The sequence below is a fragment of the Varanus komodoensis genome, unplaced genomic scaffold (genome assembly GCF_004798865.1).
Source record: "Varanus komodoensis strain SLA01 unplaced genomic scaffold, ASM479886v1 scaffold149, whole genome shotgun sequence".
Taxonomy (NCBI): Eukaryota; Metazoa; Chordata; class Lepidosauria; order Squamata; family Varanidae; genus Varanus; species Varanus komodoensis.
This window is the reverse complement of record NW_025335434.1, coordinates 26,523-43,306: the sequence shown is the minus strand read 5'-3', so window position 1 is coordinate 43,306 and position 16,784 is coordinate 26,523. Positions and strand designations below refer to the sequence as shown.

The following is a 16,784-nucleotide window of genomic DNA, read 5'->3' as shown; positions in this document are numbered from 1 at the left end:
TTCAAACGGTTGATCTTTCCCCAGAACCCAAGTGTTTATTTCCTCCTCACAAATTGGAACCGAGATCTTGTCACAGCTCCCATCATGGGGATTGCAATAAGAATTCTCCATCTCCATTGAGTTCTCACGGATCCTGCACAGTTATTTCCTTCCTTCCCTCTTGAGCTCCCAGATGCCTCTAAATCTGCCCCAGAGCCTTGGGTAAGCCCCTGAAAGGGGGGATTTGGAGAAATTCTGCCAAAAAACTGCTGCCCTCCACCCCCACTTACATAGGACTTGTGTCACTAGGCAAACCGGAGGAAGAGGTTCAGCAGAAGGCCGCTGAGGACAGTCACCAGGAATGGCTGCACTGGGCCTCCAAATCCATCCCTGGCTTCCAGAGTGGATGCTGCACCTTGAAATGGTCTGGCAAGGAAACAGGCACCCATGTTAGCCTTGATGTACTTTAATTGTGCAGTGCCACTTTAAGAAATTGGCTTAAAATAGCTCTGAATAGTCTTCAAGGGCAGCCCCATGGATAGCCCGTTGTAGTAGTCCAGTGGCATATTGAGGTTCCTTGTTCCTATTGCTAGTCGTGAAGTCGCATCCAACCCTTTGCAACCCCATGGACAACATTCCTCCAGGCCTTCCTGTCCTCCTCCATCCCCTGGAGTCCACTCAGGCTGACACCCACTGCCCCAGTGACTCCATCCAGCCCCCTCATCCTCTGCCGTCCCCTCCTTCTTTTGCCATCTATTGTTCCCAGCATTAGGCTCTTCTCCAGGAAGTCCCTCCTTCTCATTAGGTAGCCAAAGTGTTTGAGTTTCATCCTCAGGATCTGGCCTTCTAAGGAGCAGTCAGGGTTGGTCTCCTCTCGGACTGACCGGTTTGATCGCCTTGCGGTCCAAGGGACTCGCAGGAATCTCCTCCAGCACCACAATCCTTTTGTGCTCAGCCCTCCTTATGGTCCAGCTTTCACAGCCATACATTGCAACTGGGAAAACCATAGGCTTGACTATACGCACTTTTGTTGGCAGGGCGATGTCTCTGCTTTTTAGGATGCTGTCTAGATTTGCCATAGCTTTCCTCCCCAGGAGCAAGCGTCTTTCAATTTCTTGGCTGCAGTCCCCATCTGCAGTGATCTTGGAGCTCTGGAAAATATAATCTGTCACTACCTCCATTTCTTCCCCATCTATTTGCCTGGAAGTGAGAGGACCGGATGCCATGATCTTAGTTTTCTCAATGTTGAGTTTCAATCCAACTTTTGCGCTCTCCTCCTTCACCCGCATCCACAGGTCCTTTAGTTCCTCTTCACTTTCCGCCAGTAGAGTGGTAACATCTGCAGATATGCAGAGGTTCCTTAGGGGAACCTGATAACATCGCGACTGGCACTGCTGTCTGAAACTGAAATGGTCCCGCTTGTCCTGCAGGCACCTGGCGGCACGGGTTGGTTTTTCCGCCCGGCTGACGCCTCCTGCGGCAGGTTCACTTCTTGATCCGCTACCCGCCTCCCGCATGGCGGGAGTTACCGTTCGCGGGAGGCTAATCCAGTTCCATTCTATTGCCTGTCCCAATCCAAGTTTCCTTCCCGGGAAACTCCGCGGGCGGAAAGTCCACGCAGGAGGGAGGCGGCCCGGCTCCTGCGCCTCAGTCGCCGCTGGGTTAAAGGAGACGATTAGTGCTTCCTAGAGCGGCAGGGAGTGCCGGATCTGGGCCGAGGCACTCGGAAGTGCCCCCGCTCTTGCACTCGCGGAAGGGAAATCGGCCGGGAGGTCTGCGCCGAGAGGAGGCGGCGGCGGCGGAGGAGGAGGAGGAGGAGAGGTGAGGTGAGGGGCTCGCGTGGCCCGGGCGGAGGCGGCAGGAGCGGCGCCCGGAGGTCCCGGTGAGGGAAGGCCGGGCGGGGCATGGGCGGGGGGACGTGCTTCCCGCCGTGCGAGCGTCCAGCGGAGCCCGCAGCGTCGCCCTCAAAGACCCACCCGGGCCCGCGGGGGCGGGTCCTGCGCGGCGAGGGGAAAGCCGGGAAGGGACACTGGGAGTGTGGCGATCCGAGCAGGGCAGTCTTCTTCCTCGTGTGCTCGTGCCCCAGAAGTGCTGCACTACACCCCCATCATCCCCAGCCATCATGGCCGGTAGGAGTTGTAGTCCTATCTGGGGGGCACCCTGTTGGGGAAGACAAGGTGTCTGACATGTGCCAGTCACCCGACCTGAGGTCACAAATAACTTTTGAGGCAAAAATCTCCCCTTGTTCTTGAGCTCGGTTGCACCTGCCGTTGGACTTACCTCTTTGCATTCTTGGAAACGGCAGAGAATCAAGTGTGTTTTTCCAAAATTGTACAATAATAAATACAGATCCTGCCCCAAGAGTGCTTCTTGGGAAGATATTACCCTGAAGGATTCAACATTTGCTGTATGTCGAATTTTCCCAAGTGCCAGTAACTTCATATAACGTACAGGGTGTTTCCGGGTTTTAATTGTAATTGTTATTTATATTGTATTTATTTATTTCTGTGAGCTGTCCTGAGGCTATATAGCAAGGGGACAGCATATAAAAACTATAAATAAATAAATAAATAAATAAATACATACATACATACATACATACATACATACATACAAAAATGCAAGTTAGGGATTTATTTCCTCTTAGGCAAATACACGAGATGTTACTCATTCTTCAGTGTTGTATTCCTGCATCACAATAGGGCAGGAGGGTAAGTTGAGTTTCAGAGAACTTTCCCTCTGTGTTGATGTGAAACAAGGGTGAGGAAAGAAATAGTCCTGGTGTGGATTGGAAGAAGCCCAGCCCTCTCATCACCAGTTTGTGGGCAGATGAGATTCCATGATGTCCCCTGCAAAAGAGCTGAAATATCCTGGAATTTGGCAACATTCCCTTTCCAATTCTCTAACTGATAACATTCCAGAGTTAACCTGATCTGTTTTGGACCATACGTTCAACTAATAAGGCGCATATTTAGCCCTAGAAAGAACAGATGATTTTTTTTTATTTGATGATGAGGAATTAAGATCTGGTTTTACCAGTATTGTTTCTTCTGTTTGGATGTTTTAAGTAATGGATTTTGTGGTTCTCAGGAGGAGGAATTCTTGGTTTGCCTCAAGCACACCCATAATTGAGTGTTCAGTGCAAATTGCTGTTGTCAGGTAGATATCAGTTGATGTCCGGGCCCAATTCACTTGTGTTTAAAGCCCTAGATGGATTGAATCCAGGGTATCTGAAAGAACACCTTCTCCCATATGAACGTAGCCGGCACCTTAGATATGCATCTGAGACCTTTCTGAAGGAACCCCCTCCTCAGGAAATAAGGAGGGTGGTAACACAAGGCAGGGCCTTTCCTGCAGTGGCACCCCTTCTCTGGAACGAGCTCCCCAGAGAGCCTTCTTTACATTCTTTTAAGCACCAGGCAAAAACCTTTTTATTTCAATGGTATTTTAATTCTTACCTTGCTTTAAGTAGCATTTTAACTGTGGGTATGTAATTAATTTTCTATATCTTATAATGGTTTTAATTTTTTTAATTTTAAATTGTTTTATGTTGTATTTTAATCTGTACATCACTCTATTTTGTATTTTATTTTGTATTTTGCTATTGGAACCCTTCCAGGGAGGCTAAGGAGCGGGCTAGAAATCAAATAAATAAAATTTCAGAAATCCACTGTTCAAAGCAAATTTCTATAGAGCACTCTATTATTTGGCATTTACTATGAGTGCAGGAAGCTTCCGAAGATCCTGCATCAATCCACTGGTTCATCTAATCTAGTATTGTTGGCAGTGATTGGCTCCAGCATTTCAAGCTGCATTTTAGTGCCATTAGCTGGGAATGCTGGAGATTGAAGTCCTCCCACGAGAAGCTGACCATGTTGTTCCCCTCTTATATTGATAAGGAAGACTGCCCAGTATCAGTGAGACACTAAAATGTTCCCTTTGCCAGATTATATTTAGAACTGATGCTGGATACATCTTATTTTCTGTCTGGTTTTGATGCTCCTTATTTGGGTGATGTTTTTAGTGAGTTCTTGGTATTACTATTATTGTGAGCCTCCTTTAGGAACTGCTTTGACTAGGAAGCAGCAAATTTGTGAGCAACCTTGCTTTCTGTCAGATCTTCTGTGAAGTGTAAAGTGTAAGGGTGAAGTTCCAGAGGACTGGAGGGTGGCATCAGTGGTCCCAATTTTCAAAAAGGGTAGTAGAAGGGACATGGGGAATTACAGACCTGTTAGCCTTACGTCCATTGTAGGGAAAACAATGGAAAGGCTCATAATAGAGAGAGATCTAGTGATGCTAGATAGGGAAGGTTGTGTGACAGCCACGCAACACGGCTTCCGCAAAAACAGGTCCTGCCAGACAAACCTTGTGGAATTCTATGACAAGGTTTTGAGATGGCTGGATGGAGGGGATGCAGTGGATGTGGAATACCTGGATTTCAGCAAGGCCTTTGACAAAGTGCCCCATGATATCCTGGTGGAGAAACTGAGGAGTTTTGGGATACACCAAAGCACTGTCCGGTGGATTAGGGCATGGTTGACTGACGGAAAGCAGAAGGTAACCATTAGCGGGGAATCATCAGGATGGCAGCCAGTGACAAGCGGGGTCCCCCAGGGCTCTGTCCTGGGGCCGATCCTGTTTAATCTTTTCATTAATGACATGGAAGAAGGGGTGAACAGTCTGCTGATCAAATTCGCAGACGACACTAAAACTGGAGCAGTGGCCACAACTGAGGAGCAGGTACTCCAGATCCAAAAGGATCTGGACAGACTATGGAAGTGGGCAGGAGACAACAGGATGGCATTCAATGTGGATAAGTGCAAGGTCTTGCACTTGGGGCATAGGAATAACTGTCATAAGTACAGGTTAGGTGACAAATAGCTGGAGAGCAGCACTTGTGAAAAGGACCTCGGGGTGCTGGTTGACTGCAGGCTAAACATGAGCAGTGTGATGCAGTGGTCAAGAGGGCGAATGCCACCCTTGGTTGCATAGCCAGAAGTGTGGCTTCTAGATCAAGAGAGGTATTACTACCACTCTACACGACTCTGGTGTGCCCGCAACTGGAGTATTGTGCTCAGTTTTGGGCCCCTCATTACAGAAAGAATATAGCCAGGTTGGAGTCAATGCAGCGCAGGGCTACAAGGTTGGTGGCCGGTTTGCAGGGGATGCCATATGAGGCGAGACTGAGGGAACTGGGTCTCTTCAGCCTGGAGAAGAGGAGACTCAGAGGGGACATGTTGGCGACATTCAGGTATGTGAGGGGGTGTCACACGGAGGTGGGCCGAGACCTGTTCTCCCCTGCAGAGGAGGGCAGGATGCGCTTCAACGGAGTGAAGCTCAGGGAGCCAAGGTTCCATTTGGAGGCCAGGAAGCACTTCCTGACAGTCAGGACCCCGAGGGTGTGGAATGGGCTTCCAGGAGAGGTCGTTGAGGCCCCATCGGTGCGGGTGTTCAAGGATAGGCTGGACGTCCACATGGTGGGCATGTCGTGAGCGGAGCCAGCTGGAGCCGGGGGTCAGACTAGATGGCCCGGGAGGCCCCTTCTGACTCGCTCTGTTTCTGTGTTGCTATGTAAGTAAAACCTAATTGCTTTTCTGTGGCACTACCTGGTTTGCCCACCTATTCTAATTCTAGCCAGTGAATTTTAAAAACCATTTAAAATCAGATACGCTGGGGTATTTAAATCAGTAATGTCTACTCAAACTGCTAGCAGTTCTGCAGTATCTCAGGCTCTGGTGTTTTTCAGCTGTGCTTTTCCCTTTTCCCAGAAGTTTCTGGTGGTTGACTCTGGGCTCTGAGCAATTCTAGAGAGCAACATGTATTGATGACATCTAGCTTGAGTGCTCATGTAAGTGTGCCAGAAAAGCACATATTTCCATTTGTGTATCATGATATTTATTTGTATTAAAGGGTTTGCATATAGGACAAAGTCTTCAATCAAAGCAGTGGACAAAATTCAGAACAACTCATAATTCCTAATTATATTCATGTGGAAAAGTCCACATTCATGCAATGAACTTATTTTCCTACTGCCAGTCCATATGGAGCCAAAATATGTTTTCTCCTGTTAGCAACAAGAAGCAAAAGCTTTTCCTGATGGGATATTCATTGGACCAGCAAGACAAGTGACAGGAAGGTGATCCCTGATTGGGTTGGATGAAGAGGTCTCATTGCGATGAGTGTACAGTAGAGCATGAGAAATCAGGCCAGACACATGGCTCGGGGATAAGTACTCCTGGATCAAGAATGGCTCTGTGCGGGTTCTTGTCTTACCTAGATCATGGGCCTTCACAGCTGAGGGCTGCCCTGCTTTCTCAGTCCAGAACAGTGGTGGCAAACCTATGGCATGCATGCCGCGGTGGGCACACAGAGTCCTCTCTGTTGACACGCAAGCCAAGTCGCCCCGGCATCGCCCCAGCAGCCGAGCATCGGATAACAGCGCACAGAGGGGCCATGCGCATGCTCGGAAAGGAGTAGTGGTGCCAGGCATTGGCGTCATGTACCGTGACTCATTAGCCATGACTCGTCCTAGTTTTCACATGGCCGGTCAGTGCACTGCCAAGGAGATAGATAGATAGATAGATAGGGGTGTGTGTGTGTGTGTGTGTGTGTGTGTGTGTGTGTGTGTATTTGCTTGGACTGGCTGTGAGGTGTTTTTTCTAAACTAAAACCTCAGTATTCAGGTTTTATTGCAGTGTTGGCACTTTATTATTTATTTATTTATTAAAACATTTTTATGCCGCCCCATTCGCCGAAGCCTCGGGGCGGCTTACAACAATAAATTAAATAATTATAATCATAAATTAAAAATGTAAACATAAGAATAAAATACAACCATACAATATAAAATAAGCCGCCCTGGCCAGATAAAATTCAATAATATTAACATTTAAAATGCCGCTTAAATAAAAAGGTCTTCGCCTGGTGCCGAAAAACAAATAACGACGGCGCCAGGCGGACCTCTCTGGGGAGCGCATTCCATAACTTTGCAATAAATAAGTGGGTTTTGGGTTGCAGTTTGGGCACTCGGTCCCTAAAAGGTTTGCCATCACTGGTCTAGAAGATCCTTTTTGAAAGCAAATGGACAAGTGCTCCTGAATCTAAACATGCCGAGGCTGCAACAACCTCACTGAATCCAAATGAATGTGACCTTGGAAGGTATTCTGATTTCTTCACCAGTGGACAGTACCTCCTTCCTTTGTGTCTCTTTTGCTCAGATCAGGTGAAATAGGCATCATCTCCTTGCAGGTTGCTGATCATTCGTGTGTGTTTTTTTTTTAATCCTGCTTTCTTCACTGCAGGGGACAATGTGTAACCATTAAAATCCTTCTGGTTTCAGCATTCCTAATTTGAATTCCTGATCTTAATTTGGAGTCCTTGTTCCTGATCTCCCTTATGTCTGATCTCACTTTGTTCCATGATCTCACTCATGTTTGATTGGAGCTAACGTACCAGAGGTATTCTAGAGGTAGTTGATTGGAACTAGAAGTATTCTTTTCTAAGGGGTTGATTTGCAAATTCCTTGATTTGTACTCATTTTCTTTCTTTCTTTCAGCTACTGCAGGTGAAAGACCACATCAAGTGCCCAAAGAAAGGAAACAGTATCCAGACAGGGCAGAGAATGTTGGAATTAAGACAAAATGAATGAGCTGGATGGAAACCAAACAAAAATAGAGAAGAATGAATGTCTGGATGCTGATCCCCAAGCGACAATAGAAGAAGAAAAACCTCCCAGAGAAGAGAAAGATAAGAAATGTTCTGTACGTGGAAAACTTTTTGCTCGTAAATCAGCGCTTGATGACCAAAACCCAACACACAAGGCAAAGAAACGATACCAATGCCTTGAGTGTGGAAAGAGCTTCAAGAGGAGTACAGACCTTCTCAACCATCATAGAACACACACTGGGGAGAAACCATTTAGTTGCCTGGAATGTGGGAAATCCTTTAGTCAGAAGACGTCACTTACCACCCATCAAAGAATACACTCAGGGGAGAAACCATTTAAATGCTTGGAATGCGGAAAAAGATTTTGCCAGAGTGGTGCCCTTCAATCACATCAAAGGACTCACATAGAGGTGAAACCATTTCAATGCTTGGAATGTGGAAAGACTTTCAAACACAAAAGTAAGCTTAATATTCATCATAGAACACACACAGGGGAGAAACCATTTGAATGTTTGCAGTGTGGAAAGAGCTTCAGTCAGAAGAAGAGACTTCTTAGTCATCAGATAATTCACACCGAAAACAATCCATTTAAATGCCTCGAGTGCGGAAAGAGCTTCAGTCGAGAGGATGTCCTTGAATCACATCAGAGAATTCATACAGGAGAGAAACCTTTTGAATGTTTGCAGTGTGGAAAGAGCTTCTGCCTCAAGCCAAGCCTTACTCGCCATCAGAAAATTCACAAAGAAGATAACCCATTAAAATGCCTAGAGTGTGGAAAAAGCTTTATCCGGAAAGATCACTTTACTTCACATCGAAGAATTCATACGGGAGAAAAAGTGTATGAATGTTTGCAATGTGGAAAGACCTTCCTTCACAGGCAAAGCCTTTTTAGTCATCGGATAATTCACACAGATGGGAAACCATTTAAATGCCCGCAGTGTGGTGATATTTTTAGCCGGAAGCATCACCTTGCTTTACATCAACGTATCCACACAGAAGAGAAGTCTTTTAAATGTCTGCAGTGTGGGAAGACCTTCAGTGACAGTAATGCCCTCAAAACACATAAAACCGTGCACATCGGGGAAGAGCTGTATAAATGCCTAGAGTGTGGAAAGAGTTTCAAGTGGAAGGCCACCTTTAATTTCCACCAAAGAACTCACACTGGGGAGAAACCCTATCAGTGCTTGGACTGTGGCAAGAGATTCTACCGGAATGGTGCCCTGAAATGCCATCAGAGAACCCACACCGGGGAGAAACCCTATCAGTGCTTGGAGTGTGGAAAGAGCTTCAGTGTGAGGGAGACTCTGAAGCTGCACCAAACTACTCACACGGGGGAAAAACCATTTAAATGCATGGAGTGCGGAAAGAGCTTCAGTCGCAAGTCCTACTTTAATTCACATCAAAAAACTCACACAGGGGAGAAACCGTACAAATGCTTGGAATGTGGGAAGAGCTTCAGTTTAAGACAGTCTCTCTATTTTCATAAAAGAAGTCACACAGAGGGGAGTCCTTACCAATGCTCGGTGTGTGGAAAGAGCTTCAATGTGAGAGCATCTCTTAAATTACATCAGACCACTCACACAGGAGAAAAACCATACAAATGTGCGGAGTGTGGAAAGAGTTTCAGTCGGAAGGCCTACGTCTCTTTGCATCAGATAACCCACAGAGGGGAGAAACCATACAAGTGCATGGAGTGTGGGAAGAGCTTCAGCCGAAGACAGTACCTTTATTTTCATAAAAGAATTCACACAGCAGAGAAACCCTATAAGTGCTTGGTGTGTGGGAAGAGCTTCAGGCGGAAATCGTACTTTTCCTTACATCAAGGAATTCACACAGGAAACAAGCCATTTAAATGCTTGGAGTGCGGGAAGAGCTTCAACCGAAGGGAATACCTTGCTTCACATCAAAAAATTCACAGGGAGACCTCTTCGGAAGAGGAGGAGTCCGACTCCTCCGAAGAATCGTCTTCTAAAGAGGACGCGGCCCAACCTGAGGGATCCTTAGACAGTGATGCCTTATCTGGGGTGCCCAGCAAAGCGTCGGACCCCTTGCTGGGTCCTGACTCCCGTTCCACCAACGGCTCCGGAGAGCAGCAGTGGCAGTGCATCAGGTGGGACACTCAGAGCCACGACGGGGAAGCCCACCTGGTTCCCCGAATACCCTTTCGCCCAGAGCACACGCATGAGTAAGGCCCTCTCATTCCAGCTCAGGATTTCATGGCCTCCATGAGCCAACCTGCAAGTGTGCCAGCACTCAAGGCCGGGCACACTCTCGCCCGGTGGTTTTCAGCTGATCGGGGGGGGGTGATCTGAAGGTGGGGGACTTTGATTCAGTCTCTTTTTCATGCTCTGTTGAGGGTTAGGCAGAAAATCTCTCCCCTGCTCTGTGAAGCTGGGCAACCTTTTAAGCCACCTGCTTCCCAAGATTAATGGATCAAGAGGGTTTCCAGAGGTCTCTTGGGAGTTCCCTGGTAGATATGACTGGATCTGTGAGATGCAGGAGGGATCGATTTGGCTGACATGGTCACTTCTGGGTCATAGAGGTCCTATGCCTTTGTGGTAAACCTTGAAGTTGATAACCATAGAACCAAGAGGACTAGAGCCCTCATGGAGAAAAACTCTGAGTGAGTAGTCAGAGCCTAGTATGTGCCTCGAAGTAGGTATACCTAGAGGCAGTGAGCAGAGCAAGAAGCTTGGCGCCTCTGTTCAGTTTTCTATCAGCTTCCCAGCAGACCTTTTTAGCTTCGTTCAGGGCCTACTACATGTTGCCCCACGGACAGTGTAGTCCTTCCTGAAGCTCCCTGCAACATATTTGCTAGGCACTTCTGGGACAAAAGCCTTTTGCATCCTTTGGGACTGAGACTCCAGAGCTATGGGAGTAGAATCAGGTAGAGGTACCCAGGGTGTCGTCTTTTCCTGGGTGAGTTTCATCTGGTACAGCTCGAGAACCTGGTGCTTGGACAAGTTTGTGCAACCCACTTCTAGACTAGAAGCTTGCTCCTCTCGGCTTATTGAAACTAGCCCTATAATAATTGGGACCGGAACTTCCAAACATACAACACCAAGTCTGGCCCACCTGCATCGGCTGCCCATATGCTTCCAAGCCTGACTCAAGGCGCTGGTTCTAACCTATAAAGCCTTAAGCAGCACAGGACCACAGTACCTGATGGAGCACCTCTCATGACCTGACTCTGCTTGGGCACCACAATTAACACCTAAAGCTTTCCTCCAAGCCCAGCCTTCCAGGGAAGCTCAGAACACGGGGATAATGGGAAGGGCCTTTGCAGTCGTTGCCCCCCCCCCCCCGGCTTCCAAAAATATATCTCTAATGAGGCTTCCCTGGCCCCAACTCGGCTAATTCTTCAGTGCGAGGTTAAGCATGCCCGCTTCTCCAAGGCTTTCTGTGGTAGGCAATGCCATCTGGGGGAGCTCTTTTGTCAGTCTACACATGTTGAGATAATTCTTTCAGCTGCTCAAATACTTTAAAATCCTATTTTAAATTTTGCAGATTAGAAGTTTATGCTGTTTTGTATTGTGCATTGTGTTTTTTTTTAATGAATTGATCTGAATCGCCTGAAGAGCTTCAGTTATTGGGCGGTATAAAAATGAAATGAATGAGGATGATACTCAGGAACCAGGACTTACTTATGAGGAGGCAGACTCAGCTGTAACTCCTGAACCTGCAGGCAGCCAGCAGACTCCCTCGGCCCTTTTCTCCCATGGTGTCTTGGCTACTATATACAAAGTATATATACTGGGCCAGGGTATGGTCTGAAGGAACTTAAGACACCCCCCCCCCCATGTTGGAGCTAAGCAGGTCTGGGCTGGCCTGAGCTTGGAGGGGAGGCCACCGGGGAACCACATGTATCCACACTGAGTTGCACAGTGGGAGAAAGGCAGGGTACAAATATAATAAGTAATCATAGAATAGTAGAGGTGGGAGGGGCCAGAAGGCCATCAAGTCCAACCCCCTGCTATTGCAGGGCACCACACCATTCAAATAACTGTCCAGTCTCTTTCTGAATGCCTCTAGTGTGGGAGAGCCCACAAGCTCCCTAGGTGAAAGGCTCCATTGTCATACTGCTCTGATGATGAGGAAACTTCTCCTGGTATCAAGGTAGAATCTGGTTTCCTGTAACTTAAGTTCACGACCTGTACTCTGGGACGATCAAGGAGAGATCTTCTCCTCTGTAACAGCGCCTTCTTCTTTGTACCTTCTTTTAAGGTACTTGCAGAGTGCTATCATATCACCATTCAAACTTCTCTTCTCAAAGCTGAACATGTCCAGTTCTCCCAATCGTTCCTCCTGGATCTTTGCCTCCAGTCCCTCAGTCTGCCCTCCTCTGAACCCTTTCCGGCTTTTCTGCATCTTTTTACAACTCTGGTCCCCAGAACGGGCTGCAGTACTCCAGGTGAGGTCTGACTAGTGCTGAGTATCGGGGAACTAGTTCCTCATCGAAAGTGCTAGTTCTGTCAAGGCAGTCCAGAATAGCAGCTGCATCACATTGTTGGCTCATATTTAGCTTGTGATCCAGAACAACCCCAAGATCCTTCTCATTTGCAGTATCGTTGAGCCAAGTGCTCCCCATCCTGTATTTTTCCATCCTGCACAGCAGGGAGCATCCCATGACTAATACTCTTTTCTTCCCATTACTGCAAATTTTGGTATCATTTATTTTATTTGGTTGACCTTTAGCTTCTTTTTCAGTGTGTTCAGTCGGAAGTTTTACAGCTTTCCTCTGTTGCAGCACAGCTGCTTTCCCAGGGAGTAGTTTTCCCATTGTCACTTCCCTCAGGATCCACTACTCCTGTCTCAGATTGGAGGTGCACTTGTGTAAGTGCATCACCCCTTTTTGGTCCCACTGGGGGAAGACGCTTGCTGCTCTAGTGCTTTCAACTTTTACCTAAGAGGTCTGTTTGCTTGCACTTGAAGTATGACTTGTCCTCAGGAGAAAAGGCATTGTAGTTCACCTTCGCTAGGGCGACTTCTGGGTCATTTTTTACAAAAATTTTGAGTGGGGACTTTTCCTGCATGCTGGGACTGAATGTGCCTCTCACACACTGCAGAAATGTGCTGCAGTCAACATAAACCTTAGCGCAAATGTAAGGAAGAGAAAATACTGGGATGCATAAAATATAAGTAAAGTTGTTTATTGGTTTAATGGATATACATTAGAGAAAGAACTTGGAATAATTAGTCACTGGGCACATGGGTGATGACAGGGATAATTCCTTGTTTCCATACATAGCTTCCTTTGTCAACTAATGCTAAAACCAACCGATGCTAAAAAATTAAATGGCTGATTTCCAAATGCATTTATGAAGAGAAAGTATTATGATTAAGCAGAAGAGGGGACTTTTATCTTCACAGCTATTTCGGGACCCCACCCCCAAATCTACTGCAGGGTCTCACGTGATGCAGGGGCCACAGAGAACACAATCTCAGGTGGGAACAGAGTGGGGAGCTCTCATTTTGCCTGACCAAGGATCCCTCGTCTTTGTGCCCGTGTTGAAAGCTCGGATGAGGCCACATTCAGCAAAACTGCCTGTTCTGTCTGCACTGGATGCTGCAAAGTCTCTGATACATGGTTCTCTCCCATGATACATGTGAGCCCCCAGACAAAGTGCAGAGCTCACCTCTTGCCCCCACACCTGCCGGCCTGCATTTCCTCCAGCCAAAGTACCAGGGAGGGGTAAGGAGGCAGCCTGAGTGCCATCAGGAATCAGCTTAGACCAGTGCTCCCAGCTGTTGTCTCCTCCACCTGCCGTATTCCATTTTCCTCTTCTCCACAGCTGCTTTCCAACTTCGGAGAGGCAGCCAGTGGGGTTCTTTCGACACTGGCTGCAAGGCGATGAGACAGAGTTTAGCATTCGGTGTCTCCAAGGTCACTGCTGGGGCTCCAGGTAACCCTTTGGCCACCTGGACAGCATCAGAAGGCTAAACAGTTGCATCCTTTTCAATTGGTGGTTGGAGTAATTAGCATCACAGCCAATTTTGTTTTGGTTTTTAACCCTATGTATTGCAGTGTTCTTTAATATGTAATGATGTACATGTACTCTGAACCCATCTGCCTGTTTCCTGGAAGGGAATACATGGACAGTGCAAGTGGATTCTAAACAGAAAGGTCAACATCACGACATTGCAGGGGATAAATGCACACCTCCCACCACGCAAGGACTGGAAGACCTAACTGCTTGCGACAACCGAAGGGGTAGTACAGAAATGCCACTTGCCAATGAATTACTCCTGTGGTGTTTCATCTGCTTTTGTTGAAGTTTATAATTCTTAGCCCTATTTTTGTATATATGTGTACACACACACACACTTCATATAATTCTGTTGGAATTCAGTTATTCAGATCTATGTAGCTACTCTTTTTCCCTTTTTCTTTTCTTTAGTTGTGTGGAAATATAACAATAAAAATTGTTAAACACCAACAATACCGGCAGCAGGATTGCAGTCTCCAGGGGGCAGCAGTTTAGTTTCAAGGGGGCAGGATGGGCCACGGGCGACATCTGGGAAGGGGCTGTATGGTGTGTCATTGCCTGCAGATGGGAGGGGGGCAGAATTGGCGTCTGCATTGCTCAGGGGTTACTTGTTAGGGGTGACTGGATTACCAGCATTTGGTCTGGTAGGGGCTCTAATGGATGCTAAAGGGAGATAACGGTGAAGTTCCACCCATGAGTTCAAAGAGATCCGGGTCTACTAGAGTAAGGTAGTTAAGCAATTCTAGCAGAGTTTCTGCTTTGCCTATTTTGCCTCTGCCCTTCCTGGCTTTCAGGAAACTCCCAACTCCACCCAACTAACCCCAACTCAGGTTAGGATTAGTTGAGTGGTGAGGGTTAGGTGGGTGGTTGAGGCTCCCCTGTTGCTCCTAAGGGACTTGCAGCCTTCCTCAGGATAGGACACCTGTCTCCCTCCAGATACCCTGGGCATCAGCTCCCATTGTTTAGGCTGGCTGGCTGGCTGGCAAGACCCGAGGCAGCCTCAGGACTCCCTTTGTTGGTCAAGGAGCAGCACAGCAGCCCTGGGGGGTGCAGAATTACTACCCCAATCTACTGCAGCTGCCAGGGCCCTCATGAGTTTCACCTGGGAACCCTGGAGGAAGAGCTATGTGAGAACTGGATCTTCCCCTGAAAAGCTGCCTCAGCAACAAAGGCTCTCTGAATTGCTCCTGGTTTGTGGATTCTTGGACTTTGCTTCTGGAACTCTGCCCACCATCTTGCTCCAGCCCTCAAGGTACCTGTTTTGCTCGGCTCGGCTTCCTGATTCCTGGCTTGCCCTGACCACATTTGCCTCTTGAACGGACTTGGCCTTGCACTGCAGCTCCCAGCCTGACCTTTGGACTGCTTGGCTGTCTTCTGGAGCGACTTCTGTGCCCCATCCTGGGTGCCTGGGTCCTGGCTGTCCTCTGTGCTGGTCAGTCACCCACACCCTGGATCCCGACACTGGCTCAGCGGCATCTGAGTCTGCCTCCTCATAAGTAGGCCCTTGCTCATTTGCCTGCCCTTGACAAAAGGGTCTTTGGGGAGTCAGGTGGGTTTCCTCATGGTTGGCTCTGGGTGTCCCACCCTGGGGTGGGTGGGGGCAGTCTGGAGTTACAGCTGGGGTCAGGGGAGCCATGCTCTGGCCCATCACACCTTCCATGCTATCTTGCCCCATCCTCGATTCCTCACCAGGCCGATGGTTCCTCCAGAAATACAAAGGAGGGGCATTTCTGAACACCAGCCCTTCCCAGCTGTGGCACTTGGAGAACGAAGGGGCAGAGGCAGGATACCTCCATTCAAATTGCATCTCCTCCCAGCAAACTTCGAATGCAAGTGGAGGATTGTGTTCATATTTACAGTCCCAAATGTGCCGGATTCCAGGCTCTTCCCGCACACGGATCTGCTTCCCAAGATGTCCCCTTCTGGACTGGGCAGGGGGTGCGTTAGTCCTGGATCGGTGGGGAGCTCAGAGACAGAACCCCCGTTCCTGGTGTTGCAGAAATGGTTCATGTCCCGGAGCGCATATGCCCAAAATGCATATCGGGAAGGTTTTCTTATAAAAGATTTATTCTCAAGAATAACCGGCTGCCAACCAATCGTTCCAGATGGTGCACCTGAGCAGCCCCCAGCTGACCCTTCTGTTTGTTGTTGTTAGTCACAAAGTCACATCCACCCCATCGCGACCCCATGGACATCCTTTCTCCAGGCCTTCCTCTCCCCCACCATCCCCCGGAGTCCACTCAAGCTCTACCCACTGCTTCAGTGACCCCATCCATCCAGCCCCCTCCTCCTCTGCCCTCAATTGTTCCCAGCAGCTGGCCTTTCTTTACTTTGATCATTAAAGGCTTACATGTAGCACGGTTAACACTTTACAATAGGTGACAGAAGTGAACAGTTGCAATGACAGGATCTTTCCTGCTTGCATACCAAAGAAGATGCTCTGAAAAAGGGGAGGGGGAGGGGGAGGGGGAGGGGAATTGCCCTTGGTTTGAGCTGCTGTTATTGTTCAGGCGCCAACTGGCTTTTCTGCAATGGTGCCAGCTACTTTTCAAGGGTGCACGCAGGCTGATTTCTAGAAAAGAGGCTTTTCTCTGGCCTGGGTATGTGCCAATGAGTGCATGATCGCACCTGTGTAAGTTCTACCTATTGATTCGTGCATCGTCTGGACCTGACACTGGACTTCAAGTGTCCTAGGAAGGAGGCTGGAGTGGAAATAGGTAACTCGGCCTTCCTCAGTTCCCATCATCCCCAGCCAGTAGGCGCAATGCCCATTCCACTTGAAAGGAAGGTTGGGCATTGTAGTCCAACATGCTCGGAGGGCGCCAGGGCGTGCGAAGCCGGAGCCGCCGGGAAGGAGAAGCGAGAGCCCAGCCGGCCTCCCTCCTCTCCTCCCGGCCTGTCCTGGAGAAGCCGCCGGTGCCGGGAAGGAGCCGGCAAGGCCGGACTGACGGGCAGCGGGAAGGGAGGTAGAAGAGCGACTACCGCAAGGGTTAAGGCAATCGAGCGCTGCTTCCTAGAGGGGCAAGAGCTGAGGGGGAGCGGGGAATGCACCCGGAAGTGATCTGCCCTTGGACTCCCGGAAGGAGAATCGGCTGGGAAGGTCTCCTAGCAACGAAGAGAAGGGCAGCGGCGAAGAGGTGAGCGGGCAGCAAG

At 48.4% G+C, this 16,784-nt stretch overlaps 1 protein-coding gene across 4 annotated transcripts; it reads left to right on the top strand.

Moving 5' to 3' along the window:
- Positions 1 to 1,722: 1,722 nt before the first annotated feature.
- LOC123020264 (oocyte zinc finger protein XlCOF6-like) lies at positions 1,723 to 12,959 on the top strand. Of its 4 annotated transcripts, none has more exons than XM_044423717.1 (2): positions 1,723 to 1,800; positions 7,535 to 12,959. In XM_044423717.1, the coding sequence occupies exon 2, from the start codon at positions 7,620 to 7,622 to the stop codon at positions 9,831 to 9,833; it is 2,214 nt and encodes a 737-aa protein (XP_044279652.1). In that variant the 5' UTR covers positions 1,723 to 1,800; positions 7,535 to 7,619; the 3' UTR covers positions 9,834 to 12,959. The 4 variants fall into 4 exon arrangements, with proteins under 4 accessions (XP_044279652.1, XP_044279655.1, XP_044279654.1 ...); XM_044423720.1 differs by lacking the exon at positions 1,723 to 1,800 and adding an exon at positions 2,091 to 2,108; XM_044423719.1 differs by lacking the exon at positions 1,723 to 1,800 and adding an exon at positions 7,420 to 7,436.
- The last annotated feature ends 3,825 nt before the right edge of the window (positions 12,960 to 16,784 follow it).

Coding starts and splice junctions, on each gene's coding strand:
- LOC123020264 (XM_044423717.1), top strand. CDS start 7,620: ATGAATGAGCTGGATGGAAACCAAACAAAAATAGAGAAGAATGAATGT.